Genomic DNA, 14,223 nt, shown 5'->3' with positions numbered 1-14,223 from the left:
CAATATGGCATTCAGAGTATCAATCTCAATAACTCCTTTCTTCTGATTCGTCCCATTGTTCACAGGATTCCTTTCAGAAGTGTACATGAATTGGTTATTTGCAACCATTTCAATGAGTTCTTGAGCTTCTGCAGGTGTCTTCTTTAGATGAAGAGATCCTCCAGCAGAGCTATCTAATGACATCTTGGACAGTTCAGACAGACCATCATAGAAGATACCTATGATGCTCCATTCAGAAAGCATGTCAGAAGGACACTTTCTGATCAATTGTTTGTATCTTTCCCAAGCTTCATAGAGGGATTCACCTTCCTTCTGTCTAAAGGTTTGGACTTCCACTCTAAGCTTACTCAATTTTTGAGGTGGAAAGAACTTTGCCAAGAAAGCATTGACTAGCTTTTCCCAAGAGTTCTGGCTTTCTTTAGGTTGTGAGTCCAACCATATCCTAGTTTTGTCTCTTACAGCAAAAGGGAATAGCATAAGTCTGTAGACCTCAGGGTCAACCCCATTAGTCTTGACAGTGTCACAGATTTGCAAAAATTAAGCTAAAAACTGATGAGGATCTTAAAATGGAAGTCCATGGAACTTGCAATTCTATTGCATTAGAGAAACTAATTGAGGCTTAAGCTCAAAGTTATTTGCTCCAATGGCAGGGATAGAGATGCTTCTCCCATAGAAGTCGGGAGTAGGTGCAGTAAAGTCACCCAGCACCTTCCTTGCATTGTTGGCATTGTTGTTGTTTTCGGCTGCCATGTTTTCTTCTTGTTTGAAGATTTCTGTTAGGTCCTCTATAGAGAGTAGTGCTTTAGCTTCTCTTAGCTTTTGCTTCAAGGTCCTTTCAGGTTCAGGGTCAGCCTCAACAAGAATGCTTTTGTCTTTGCTCTTGCTCATATGAAAGAGAAGAGAACAAGAAAATATGGAATCCTCTATGTCACAGTATAGAGATTTCTTGAGATGTTAGAGGAAAAGAAAAATAGAAGGAAGAGGTAGAAGAATTCAAACTTAGAAAGATAGAGTTCGAATTGTGCATTGAGTAGGAGTGTTAGTCCATAAATAGAAGGATGTGAGAAGAGGGGAAGAAATTTTCGAAAATTAAAGTGGATTAATTAAAAGAAATTTAAAAAAAATAATTGATTTTCGAAAACTAAGATTGAGAAAGAAATAAAGTGATTTTTGAAAAAGATTTTGAAATTAGAAATCAAAAAGATATGTTTTGAAAACTATTTTGAAAAAGATGTGATTAAAAAGATATGATTGAAAAGCAATTTAAAAAGATTTGATTTTTTAAAATCAATGACTTGGCTAACAAGAAAAGATATGAATCAAACATTAAATCTTTCTAAACAGAAAAGGCAACATACTTGAAATGTTGAATCAAATCATTAATTGTCAGCAAGTATTTTTGAAAATGGAAAGAAATTGATTTGAAAATATATGATTGAAAAGATATGATTTGAAAAAGATTTGATTTTGAAAAATTTTGAAAACTTGAAAAAAATTTGCATTAAAAACAAAATCTTCCCTCTTATGCCATCCTGGCGTTAAACGCCCAGAATGGTATCCATTCTGGTGTTTAACGCCCAAAATGCTACCCTTTTGGGCGTTAAACGCCCAGCCAGGTGCCTTGGCTGGCGTTTAAACGCCAGTTTTCCTTCTTCACTGGGCGTTTTGAACGCCCAGCTTTTTCTGTGTAATTCCTCTGCTGAATGTTCTGAATCTTCAATTCTCTGTATTATTGACTTGAAAAGACACAAAATAAATTTTTTTTTTGAATTTTTAATGATGAGGAATAATCAAAATGCAACTAAAATCAAACAAACAATGCATGCAAGACACCAAACTTAAAAGTTTGTATACTACTGACACTAACAAGTTGAGAATGCATATGAGAAACAACAAAACACACAAAACAAGAGAATTTCAAGATCAGAGCAAGTAAATCATCAAGAACAACTTGAAGATCAATGAAGACACATGAATGAATGCAAGAAGAACAGAAACATGCAATTGACACCAAACTTAAAATTAGACACTAGACTCAAACAAGAAACATAAAATATTTTTTATTTTTATGACTTTGTGATTTTTTTTGGATTTTTTGAAAATTATATGGAAAAGAAAATAAAGAGATTCAAAATTTTTAATAAGAATTCCAAGAATCATGCAATGTTAGTCTAAAGCTTCAGTCTAAAGGAATTAGACATGGCTAGCCAAGCTTCAGCAGGACATTGCATTCAAGAGCTAAATTGATGAAGATCAGTCAGCTTTGGTGATGATAAGAACATCACCTTGAAACACTAGAATTCATTCTTAAAAATTCTGAAAAATACCTAATCTAAGCAACAAGATGAACCGTCAGTTGTCCAAACTCAAACAATCCCCGACAACGGCGCCAAAAATTTGGTGCACGAAATTGTGATTATCAATGGCGCCATCAACATGGTACGCACAATTACAATCTCAACTCTTTATCACAACTTCGCACAACTAACCAGCAAGTGCACTGGGTCGTCCAAGTAATAAACCTTACGCGAGTAAGGGTCGATCCCACGGAGATTGTTGGTATGAAACAAGCTATAGTCATCTTGTAAATCTCAGTCAGGTAGATTCAAATGTTTATGAATGATTTATGAATAAAGCATAAAATAAAGATAGAGATACTTATGTAATTCATTGGTGAGAACTTCAGATAAGCGTATGGAGATGCTTTGTCCCTTCCGTCTCTCTGCTTTCCTACTGTCTTCATCCAATCCTTCTTACTCCTTTCCATGGCAAGCTGTATGTTGGGCATCACCGTTGTCAGTGGCTACAATCCCGTCCTCTCAGGGAAAATGTTCAACGCGCTCTGTCACAGCACGGCTATTCAGCTGTCGGTTCTCGATCATGTTGGAATAGAATCCAGTGATTCTTTTGCGCCTGTCACTAACGCCCTACAATCACGAGTTAGAAGCTTGTCACAGTCATTCAATCCTTGAATCCTACTCAGAATACCACAGACAAGGTTTAGACCTTCCGGATTCTCTTGAATGCCGCCATCAATTCTAGCTTATACCACGAAGATTCTGATTAAGGAATCCAAGAGATATCCACTCAATCTAAGGTAGAATGAAGGTGGTTGTCAGGCACACGTTCATAGGTGAGAATGATGATGAGTGTCACGGATCATCACATTCATCAAGTTGAAGAACAAGTGATATCTTAGATAAGAATAAGCTGAATTGAATAGAAGAACAATAGTAATTGCATTAATACTCGAGGTACAGCAGAGCTCCACACCTTAATCTATGGTGTGTAGAAACTTCACCGTTGAAAATACATAAGAACAAGGTGATCATTGGCTTCGGCCCCAGAGATGGAACCAAAAGAACCAAGATGTCTAATACAATAGCAAAAGGGTCCTATTTATAGAGAACTAGTAGCTTAGGGTTTACAAAGATGAGTAAATGACATAAAAATCCACTTCCGGGCCCACTTGGTGTGTGCTTAGCTGAGCATTGAAGTATTTTCGTTTAGAGACTCTTCTTGGAGTTAAACGCCAGCTTTTGTGTGACAGTTTGGGCGTTTAACTCCCATTCTTGTGCCAGTTCCGGCGTTTAACGCCGGGCAGTTTTGAGCTGATTTAGAACGCCAGTTTGGGCCATCAAATCTTGGGCAAAGTATGGACTATTATACATTTCTAGAAAGCCCAGGATGTCTACCTTCCAACGCAATTGAGAGCGCGCCAATTGGGCTTTTGTAGCTCTAGAAAATCCACTTCGAGTGCAGGGAGGTCAGAATCCAACAGCATCTGCAGTCCTTTTCAGCCTCTGAATCAGATTTTTGCTCAGGTCCCTCAATTTCAGCCAGAAAATACCTGAAATCACAGAAAAATACACAAACTCATAGTAAAGTCCAGAAAAGTGAATTTTAACTAAAAACTAATAAAAATATAATAAAAACTAACTAAAACATACTAAAAACATACTAAAAACAATGCCAAAAAGCGTATAAATTATCCGCTCATCACCCATCAAGACCACTTCTATGAAGTTGTGGCCAAGAAGAAGGTGATCCCCAAGGTCCCTTTCAAACTCAAGAAAAATGAGTATCCGAAAATCCGACATGAGATCCAAAGAAGAGGTTGGGAAGTTCTGACCAACCCCATTCAACAAGTCAGAATCTTAATGGTTCAAGAGTTCTATGCCAATGCATGGATCACTAGGAACCATGATCAAAGTGTGAACCCGAATCCAAAGAACTATCTTACAATGGTTCGGGGAAAATACTTAGATTTTAGTCCGGAAAATGTGAGATTGGCGTTCAACTTGCCCATGATGCAAGGAGATGCACGCTCCTACACTAGAAGGGTCAACTTTGATCAAAGGTTGGACCAAGTCCTTATGGACATATGTGTGGAAGGAGCTCAATGGAAAAGAGACTCCAAAGGCAAGCCGGTTCAATTAAGAAGACTGGACCTCAAGCCTGTGGCTAGAGGATGGTTGGAGTTCATCCAACACTCCATCATCCCCACTAGCAACCGATCCGAAGTTACGGTGGATCGGGCCATCATGATTCATAGCATCATGAATGGAGAGGAAGTAGAAGTTCATGAAGTCATCTCCCTTGAATTCTATAAAATAGCCGAAAAGTCCTCCACCATGGCAAGGCTAGCTTTTCCTTATCTTATTTGCCATCTATGTTACTCAACCGGAGTTATCATAGAAGGAGACATCCTCATTGAGGAGGATAAGCCCATCACTAAGAAGAGGATGGAGCAAACAAGAGAGCCCACTCATGGATCCCAAGAGACGCATGAGGAAGCTCATCACCAAGAAATCCCGGAGATGCCTCAAGGGATGCACTTTTCTCCCAACAATTATTGGGAGCAACTAAGGATAGGAGCACCAAAATCACTAGGGATCAAGCAACAGAGGCAAGGAAGAGACATAAAGGAGCTCAAAAAGCACCATTGGTCCTTCAAAAAAGCGCCACGCTCACTAAGGTGGACTCATTCCTTAACTTCCTTGTTCTTATCTCTGTTTTTTTTTATGCTTCATGTTTGTGTCTTTATTACATGATCATTAGTATTTAGTAACTATGTCTTAAGGCTATGAATAATTCCATGAATCCTTCACCTTTCTTAAATGAAAAATGTTTTTAATTCAAAAGAACAAGAAGTACATGAATTTCGAAATTGTCCTTGAAATTAGTTTAATTATATTGATGTGGTGACAATACTTTTTGTTTTCTGAATGAATGCTTGAACAGTGCATATTTTTTATCTTGTTGTTTATGAATGTTAAAATTGTTGGCTCTTGAAAGAATGATGAACAAAGAGAAATGCTATTGATAATCTGAAAAATCATGAAATTGATTCTTGAAGTAAGAAAAAGTAGTGAAAAAGCAAAAGCTTGCGAAAAAAAAGTGGCGAAAAAAAATTTAGAAAGAAAAAGAAAAAGCAAGCAAAAAAAGCCAATAGCCCTTAAAACCAAAAGGCAAGGGTAAAAAGGATCTAAGGCTTTGAGCATCAATGGATAGGAGAGCCCAAGGAAATAAATCCAGGCCTAAGCGGCTAAATCAAGCTGTCCCTAACCATGTGCTTGTGGCATGCAGGTCCAAGTGAAAAACTTGAGACTGAGTGGTTAAAGTCGTGATCCAAAGCAAAAAGTGTATGTTTAAGAACTCTAGACACCTCTAATTGGGGACTTTAGCAAAGCTAAGTCACAATCTGAAAAGGTTCACCCAGTTATGTGTCTGTGGCATTTATGTATCCGGTGGTAATACTGGAAAACAAAGTGCTTAGGGCCACGGCAAAGACTCATAAAAGTAGCTGTGTTCAGGAATCAACATACTTAACTAGGAGAATCAATAACACTATCTGAACTCTAAGTTCCTATGGATGCCAATCATTCTAAACTTCAAGGGATAAAGTGAGATGCCAAAACTGTTCAGAAGCAAAAAGCTACAAGTCCCGCTCATCTAATTAGAACTAATTTTCATTGATATTTTGGGATTTATAGTATATTCTCTTATTTTTATCCTAATTGATTTTCGGTTGCTTGGGGACAAGCAACAATTTAAGTTTGGTGTTGTGATGAGCGGATAATTTATACGCTTTTTGGCATTGTTTTTAGGTAGTTTTTAGTAGGATCTAGCTACTTTTAGGGATGTTTTTATTAGTTTTTATGCAAAATTCACATTTCTGGACTTTACTATGAGTTTGTGTATTTTTCTGTGATTTCAGGTATTTTCTGGCTGAAATTGAGGGACCTGAGCAAAACTCTGATAAAAGGCTGACAAAGGACTGCTGATGCTGTTGGATACTGACCTCCCTGCACTCGAAATAGATTTTCTGGAGCTACAGAACTCCAAATGGCGCGCTCTCAATGGCGTTGGAAGTAGACATCCAGAGCTTTCCAACAATTTATAATAGTCCATACTTTATTCAAGACTAGACGACGAAAACTGGCGCCCAACGCCAGTTCCATATTGCATTCTGGAGTCAAACGCCAAAAAATACGTCACGAACCAGAGTTGAACGCCAAAAACACGTTACAACTTGTCATTCAACTCCAAGAGAAGCCTCTGCACGTGTAAAGATCAAGCTCAGTCCAAGCACACACCAAGTGGGCCCCAGAAGTAGATTTCTGCATCAATTACTTACTTTTGTAAACCCTAGTAGCTAGTCTAGTATAAATAGGACGTTTTACTATTGTACTAGTGTCTTTTGACCACGTAAGATCTTTGGATTATTTTTTGGTTCACCTTATGATCCTTTGATCTCGTTCATGGGGGTTGGCCTCTCGGCCATGCCTGGACCATCACTTATGTATTTTCAACGGTGGAGTTTCTACACACCATAGATTAAGGTTGTGGAGCTCTGCTGTACCTCGAGTTTCAATGCAATTACTATTATTTTCTATTTAATTCAGTTTATTCCTGTTCTAAGATATTCGTTGCACTTCAACATGATGAATGTGATGATCCGTGACACTCATCATCATTCTCACCTATGAACGCGTGACTCATAACCACTTCCGTTCTACCTTAGACCGGGCGCATATCTCTTGGATTCCTTAACCAGAATCTTCGTGGTATAAGCTAGAATTGATGGTGGCATTCATGAGAATCCAGAAAGTCTAAACCTTGTCTGTGGTATTCCGAGTAGGATTCAGGGATTGAGTGACTGTGACGAGCTTCAAACTCGCGATTGTTGGGCGTGATGACAAACGCAAAAGAATCAATGGATTCTATTCCGACATGATCGAGAACCGACAGATGATTAGCCGTGCTGTGACAGAGCATTTGGACCATTTTCACTGAGAGGATGGGATGTAGCCATTGACAACGGTGATGCCCTACATACAGCTTGCCATGGAAAGGAGAAAGAAGGATTGGATGAAAGCAGTAGGAAAGCAGAGATTTAGAAGGAACACAGCATCTCCATACACTTATCTGAAATTCCCACCATTGAATTACATGAGTAACTCTATCTTTATTTTATGTTTTATTCATTATTATTTTCAAAAACTCCATAACCATTTATTATCTGCCTAACTGAGATTAACAAGATGACCGTAGCTTGCTTCATACCAACAATCTCTGTGGGATCGACCCTTACTCACGTAAGGTTTATTACTTGGACGACCCAGTGCACTTGCTGGTTAGTTGTGCGAAGTTGTGAAGAAAGTGCTGAGTTATAAACGTGCATACCAAGTTGAATGCCATTATTAGAGATCACAATTTCGTGCACCAGTCATGGCCGAGGTTTTTCTTCTTCTGTGCTACAGGTCGGACAGATGGATCTAATGCCAACTTGTGGGATATGATTGATGGATCGATGGTTTGCATATCAGTTGGGTCCAAGAAAACAGGTCGGCATTTTGTTGTAAAAATGCTCGGAATGAGGACATCTCTTCTGGGGATAATATGGAGCCGACGTGAGTGAATTTATCTGAGTTTTCTGTGAAATAGATTTTATGCAGGTCTTCTGTTGGGGTCGGTCTTTCAAGGGTTTCTGCTCTTGGATTAAGATCGGCTAGAGCTGGTTGGTCATCCATGCTACCGATGTTGTGAACATGGGCTTTTGTGTTTGAGTTAGGTCTTTTAAGACTATTGTTGTAGCATTCCCTGGCTTCTCGGGCATCACTGTGAATGGTTGCGATTGTGTTGTCCTGCAAAGGAAACTTAACACAGAGATGAATTGTAGAGACTATGGTGCCGAACTTATTTAAGAAAGGTCGGCCGAGTATCAAATTGTAAGGACTAAAATAGCCAACCACTAAGTATTGAATATCTGAAGTTTTTGACGAGGGAAACTCACCAAGTGTGGTTTGTAACCACATAGAGCCCATATCCGGGACTCTCTCACATAAGAAACCTACCAGGTCTCCAGTGGAAGGTTGGAGGATGTTACTGCTCAGTTTCATTTTCTGGCATGTGGAGTAAAAGAAAACGTCGGCACTGCTCCCTAGGTCCAGTAACACCTTTTTTACTAGGAGATCTCTGAGCTGCAGGGAGATTACGACCGGGTCATCTAGATTTGTCACATTTGTGTTGTGGTCATCTGTCTGGAATGTTATCTGAGGAAACTGTGGAAGTGTCTGTCGTTGAATTCTATCGGATTCTATGGAGAGAATAGCTCGGTAAGATCGCTTTCTTGCTGAGCTTGTGGTTCCTCTTCCTGCAAAACCTTCGGAAATATAGTTAATAATACGTCTTGGTTTGTCGGGATGGCTGGTGTTTGGCCGATCTTTATCTCGGCCATGCTGTGTCGCCGAATTTTGGTCACTAGAGGAGGGTGCTCGTCGTTGTATGTGGCTGCCGATATACTTGTCTAGGTGGCCTTGCCGAGCTAGTCGCTCCAGAAGGTCTTTGGCAATGACACAGTCGTTGGTAGTGTGTCCATGCTTTTGATGGAAAGAGCAGTATTTTCATCTGTCTGTGCCTTTTGAATCTGGGTAATTGCCAGCTTTTCTTGGTGGTTTGATTAATTTTGAATTCAAGATCTCCTTGATGATGTCGTCGCGCTTGGTATTGAATTGAGTGTAGGACTCATATCATGGAGTTGATTTGAAATTCTTTTTGTTGTCTCGCATTTTGTCGTCGTCTTTGTAGTGATGTTTGTCTATTTTCCGAGCTTGTCGGAGTTCCTCGATGTCAATCTGACCTTTAGCCTTTTCACAGAATTCGGCCATAGTCTTAGGTTTGGCTACAATAATGGTTTCCTGGAATTTCTCTGGTCGGAGTCTGCTTTTTATTGCATGCAGTTCTACCTCGGGGTGGAGGTCGGGTATACTCATGGCTATCTTTGTGAAGTGCGTCATGTAGTCCATAAGGCTTTCGTGCTGGCCTTGCTTGACTGTATTCAGGTAATCGGAGTCGTGTAGGTAGATGGCCGATCCAGCAAAGTGCTCCTCAAAGGGTTTTGATAGGTCTCGAAAGCTAGAAATAGAACCTGCAGGCAAAGAACAAAACCAATCAAGTGCAGGACTGTCTAAGTAAGATGGAATGCAACGACATAAAACTTTATCAGATGCACCGTTTACTATCATTATGGAGGTAAACTTTTTGATGTATTTCTTCGGATCACCTAACCCATCATAGGGAGTTAGGGTGGTCGGCAGAGTGAACCTCTTGGGTAACATGAAATTCATCACCTCGGCCGCGAATGGCCCAGGGTAGCTTTCTTGATTGTTGTCCTCGTCGTCTGACAGAGCTTCCTCATTATGCTCGGGTTGCTCCTCTTCATGCCGAGCAGTTTCAGAGACGTGTGTCGGCCCTGACGGATGCTCGACTTCTTCTGTCCGTTCTTGCCGATCGTTGTTGTTTTCGATTCGGGTGTTATTTAAGTTGGCAATTTGATTTGCCATTCTTTAGTTCTCTTCGGCCATGCGCTGGTTGGCTTGCCGTAACTCAATCACCATCTGAAGGAGTTCGGATGGTGTGGGTGGAAGTTGTTCAGCCATGACTTCAAGCGAAAACCTCGAGGTCGGTGATATATGGAAGGGATTATATTCTCGACTCCACAGTGGGTGCCAATTGTTCTTGTATGGATACCTGAAGGGAGAGCTCGGTCCTTGAGAATCGACGCCGAGTTGTTATCTTCGGTGCCGACCTTCGAACTTCATGGAAGTCCGAGCTTTATTCTAATGGTATGTCCAATTACGCAAAGCGTGAGTAAAGAGCAGGGGGGAGTGTACCTGCAAAGACACTCCGAAGTTTAAGTCAGTATTGAGAAAATAGCCATTCACACGTGACAGTGTGACACGATATTGTCATATTAAACGACTTCTTGGTTTGAAATTTTGAATCACCAATGATAAAGCATATTCAAATATTCAACCTCAATAACGTTTTAAACTTTTTCAAATTTTCTTATGTGATGGTTTTTAATTTTTAAGCCCTTACAAAATAAATAATTGGATATATAGAATATCAAATATAATGTAATAAATAATAAATAAAATACATTTTATCTATAGAATAATTGGATAAAGAATGAAGCTATTTCTTTTTAAAATATAATATTTAAGTTAATCAAATGATACTCAATTTTTTCGTGGGTATTCAACTTCTTTTAAAATAATTTTATTTAATGTACGAATAAAATTCGTAATCAAGTCCTAGGAAAAAAAAAAAGTGGTTCTTGAAACTATTAATCAAAGATTGGATTAAGCAACCAATAATGGCTTTAAAAGTGGTTACAGAAAGAAGATATAACAGTTAAGTAACAGCATTGAAATAAAATTGATTTTGTTGATTTCAGTATTCAGACTAGATTACAGACAGATCTAATAACAATTTTTTTAAAAATATATATTTATTTGTTATACACAATAAAAAATTACAATAAATAAAAAAGAGACTATATAAATGACCCACCACTTTTCTTTATCCACTTTTAAAGCAAACTTCAAAATTTCCAAAAGATATATTAAATTAAATTCTAAATTAAATTCCAAAACTCAAATAAAAACAGAGAAGAAGAAGTACGCACACTGTTTTCAATCGCGTTTCTCTTATCTCTCTTTCTCTCTCAACATTCTCTCTCTAGAATTTCCGGCTTCTTGGTAAGACGTTTCTTGGGAAAAACCTTTGAATCCACCGATCCATACTGCGTTCGATTCGTTTCTTGTTCTGTTGAGTTTGCTGTTTCGATCTCGAATTTGATTCTCCTTTTCTTTTGTTTTGTTCTTGTTTCGGTCAATTAGGGTTTTTAATTTCTGATATTCTTTGAAGTTCAACGGCAATGAGCGATCACTTGGTACTATTCGTCGACCGTCTCGGGCGCCCCGCCGATCCCGTCGCGCAGCCCGCTCAGCTCCCAGTTGATCCCTCGCCGCCGGCGGCGGAAGTGGTCCACGGATCTTCTGGATCCGCTCCGGCAGCGGATCGCGACGTTGAGTTGGAACACGGCGGCGATGATGACGAGGAGCCGCTGATCCAGATGGCGGAGTGCCGCATTTGCCAGGAGGAGGACGGTGTCTCCAATTTGGAAAGCCCCTGCGCCTGCAGCGGAAGTCTGAAGGTATCGAATAATTTTTTTTTTTTTTGTTAGGCCTTGTGTGATTGGAGAGGAAAAGACGTGTACCTGTTTCGGTTATTTAGGTGTTTATCTTTCAGAAAAGTTTTTTTTGCTTTTCGCGTTTTCTATACGGTACTCTTTAGGAAAATGTATATGTAAACAGAAAACTGCCGAAACTACTCTTGTTTTTCTATATATATATATAAAAAAATTGTTTGGTCCATTTAATCTCTTATGGCTAGTGTTGAAGCTTAATTGTAATTACTGACCGGATATATACTTACAGTAGGAGTTCAGATTTTGACATAAGTGCCCTTTTGTATTTTATTAGCTTATTATTCAACGTTGATATAAATGTGTTATGCATTATTTCAAGGTTATATAAATGAGTTAATTTATGCTTTGCAATTATTTTGGGAATTGTGAACTAAATGTTCTTGGAGAAACCCAAGTTTGGAGCAAGCTGAACTGCTTCATTGTGTTCATGCTGATTTCCTTGGTTGCTATTTTAGTCTATCCATCATTTGAACTGTTATTATTTGGTTTTGCACAGTATGCACACAGAAAGTGTGTCCAGCATTGGTGCAATGAGAAGGGAGACATAACTTGTGAGATATGCCATCAGGTATGTTTCCTTGTTTTGTTTGTGTCTATTCTTTTGTATTCCATTATTTTTCTTTCTTCTTGTTTGGTTATGATGTTGAAAGATTGGTATTGCTTAGCCTTATGAACCTCATTATGCTGTTTCTTTTATGCCAATGATTCTTCCTTTGTGTGTATGTCACTCTTAGCCTTACCAACCTGGTTATACTGCTCCACCACCACGCCCTCAGCCTGAAGAAACCACCATTGACATAGGGTAAGCTGAAATATTCTATTTTCAAATATTATTTGATTGATTGGGTTATATTAGTTGTGTGTAAACATTTTTAGTTATATAGAGACTGCTTTGCTTTTTAGAGACATCTGAAAGGCCTGTCTTACTAATTCATTCTCACCTTTCTTGCAGAGGAGGCTGGACAATATCTGGCACGCCTTTGGACTTGCGTGATCCTCGACTATTGGCAATTGCAGAGGCTGAACGCCAATTTTTGGATGCGGAATATGATGAATATGCTGCTTCTAATGCCAGTGGAGCTGCATTTTGCCGCTCTGCAGCTCTAATTGTAAGCTATTACCCTGCATTCCTTTTTCTTATTTATTTGTTTTGACCAAATCATCTTTAGTAGGTGATAATTTTTCTTTTCGCTGTTCATTCACAATTGGTGTACAGACATTCTTGTTTGAGGTCTTGCTACTGCACATCTAATATATAGGCATATATAGCCAGGAAACCAGGCCTTAGTCACATTTATACTCATATTTGAATTTCTTAAGAATCAATTTTACTTGCCATGGGCTATAGAACATGATTTCAAGTCTAATTCTTTCTACTTGGTGCAGTTAATGGCCCTTTTACTCTTGCGGCATGCACTTTCTGTCACTGATGGTGATGCTTCTGATGATGACCCATCCAATTTTTTCTCCGTAAGTGATTCGGGTTCTCCTAGTTACTTGTAATTTTACTGCTCTTTGCATTATTTCCGAGTGTGTTGTGTAGCCAATCTAATTAGCTCATCATTCTATGTAGCTTTTCTTGCTACGTGCTGCTGGATTTCTTTTACCTTGCTATATAATGGCTTGGGCAATTAGTATTCTGCAACGTCGGCGACAGAGACAGGTCAGTTTTCATTTATTGCCTGCTATACTTGCTGTTTTGCCATTGATCGTTTTTAAAAGATGACTCCATAATGCGTTTGTCTTTATAAAAAGTGTAAATCAATCTCTTTCTGCAAATCTCATCGTTGTGTGTTTAAACAGGAAGCTGCAGCACTAGCAGCAACCCAAGTTGCTTTTGTCCTACAGTCTGGGCAGCACAGGGGGCTACAATTTGCCATAGCCCCAGGACCACCACCCACTGTACAGCAGGAACAAGTGTGATTCCTTTGTCTATTAGTTAAAATGTATCGATCCCCGGAAAACAAAATTGCAAAAGTTAATGGCCTCTGCGCCATGAAGATGGCTTGTTGAAATTCCAATGCATAGCTCTTGATTTTTCCGAGGTCTGATGTATGTACATATTGGGGTGGTAAAAAAATTGCATGAGTACATTATCTTTTATCTCGGTTCGTTTCTATTCATCCATCTAAAGATGTATCCATCCTAATATGTTTGAGGCGCTACTATCGTCGGGGTCTATTTGTAATTAACATGAGCCTTGGAAAGGGATATTTATTTTGTTTCTGAATATTTGCTTTCATTGTTGATAAAAGACAGGTATAACGCATTGAAGTAGGTATTATAATAAAGTGTAATAATATGCTGAATTATATACATTTCCCACATGCTATAGCTTGAGTAATTTATAATATGCATTGCTTCTAACTGCCAGCATTTTGGTTTCCACCAATAATAGTCGTTGAGATAATAACAGAATCAATTAGTAGTGTCTTTTATTGCAACAAGGAAGATTGCGAGTGCTCAATTATACGGTACAGATGTTATTTTAAAGAGATGGAGAGATGTTGACACGTAGCAAAATCATACGGCAGAAGGAGAAGATGGCCTGGCTGCAAGCGGAATCATACATGGCAAAGATGGCTCGGCTCTTGAGCCGCACAGCTAATGCACCAAGATCCGTTACGTGCAGTGAAGATCCGTTACGGTGAAAGGGAAGAATT

At 39.0% G+C, this 14,223-nt stretch overlaps 1 protein-coding gene and 1 non-coding gene across 4 annotated transcripts; both read left to right on the top strand.

The window, feature by feature from the left end:
* Positions 1 to 237: 237 nt before the first annotated feature.
* LOC112804917 (small nucleolar RNA R71) lies at positions 238 to 345 on the top strand. Its single transcript, XR_003203533.1, has one exon. It is a non-coding gene; the product is annotated as a small nucleolar RNA R71 (small nucleolar RNA).
* Positions 346 to 10,875: 10,530 nt separating this feature from the next.
* LOC112801617 (uncharacterized) lies at positions 10,876 to 13,878 on the top strand. 3 transcript variants are annotated; one of them, XM_025844441.3, is made up of 8 exons: positions 10,876 to 11,048; positions 11,190 to 11,506; positions 12,057 to 12,128; positions 12,295 to 12,362; positions 12,513 to 12,669; positions 12,947 to 13,030; positions 13,134 to 13,223; positions 13,364 to 13,878. In XM_025844441.3, exons 2-8 carry the CDS (start codon positions 11,228 to 11,230, stop codon positions 13,481 to 13,483), a joined length of 870 nt encoding a protein of 289 aa, XP_025700226.1. In that variant the 5' UTR covers positions 10,876 to 11,048; positions 11,190 to 11,227; the 3' UTR covers positions 13,484 to 13,878. The 3 variants fall into 3 exon arrangements, with proteins under 3 accessions (XP_025700226.1, XP_025700228.1, XP_025700227.1); XM_025844443.3 differs by having other exon boundaries at positions 10,881 to 11,048; positions 11,218 to 11,506; XM_025844442.3 differs by having other exon boundaries at positions 10,959 to 11,117; positions 11,218 to 11,506.
* The last annotated feature ends 345 nt before the right edge of the window (positions 13,879 to 14,223 follow it).

This window comes from Arachis hypogaea, chromosome 5 (genome assembly GCF_003086295.3).
Source record: "Arachis hypogaea cultivar Tifrunner chromosome 5, arahy.Tifrunner.gnm2.J5K5, whole genome shotgun sequence".
Taxonomy (NCBI): domain Eukaryota; kingdom Viridiplantae; phylum Streptophyta; class Magnoliopsida; order Fabales; family Fabaceae; genus Arachis; species Arachis hypogaea.
This window is presented reverse-complemented; position numbering and strand designations above follow the sequence as displayed.

What these genes read in the sequence shown, in the direction of transcription:
- LOC112801617 (XM_025844441.3), top strand. Translation starts at nt 11,228, where the DNA reads ATGAGCGATCACTTGGTACTATTCGTCGACCGTCTCGGGCGCCCCGCC. An exon ending in CTTGTGAGATATGCCATCAG is followed by an intron (nt 12,129 to 12,294) that starts GTATGTTTCCTT and finishes TGTCACTCTTAG; the next exon opens with CCTTACCAACCTGGTTATAC. An exon ending in GCCGCTCTGCAGCTCTAATT is followed by an intron (nt 12,670 to 12,946) that starts GTAAGCTATTAC and finishes TACTTGGTGCAG; the next exon opens with TTAATGGCCCTTTTACTCTT.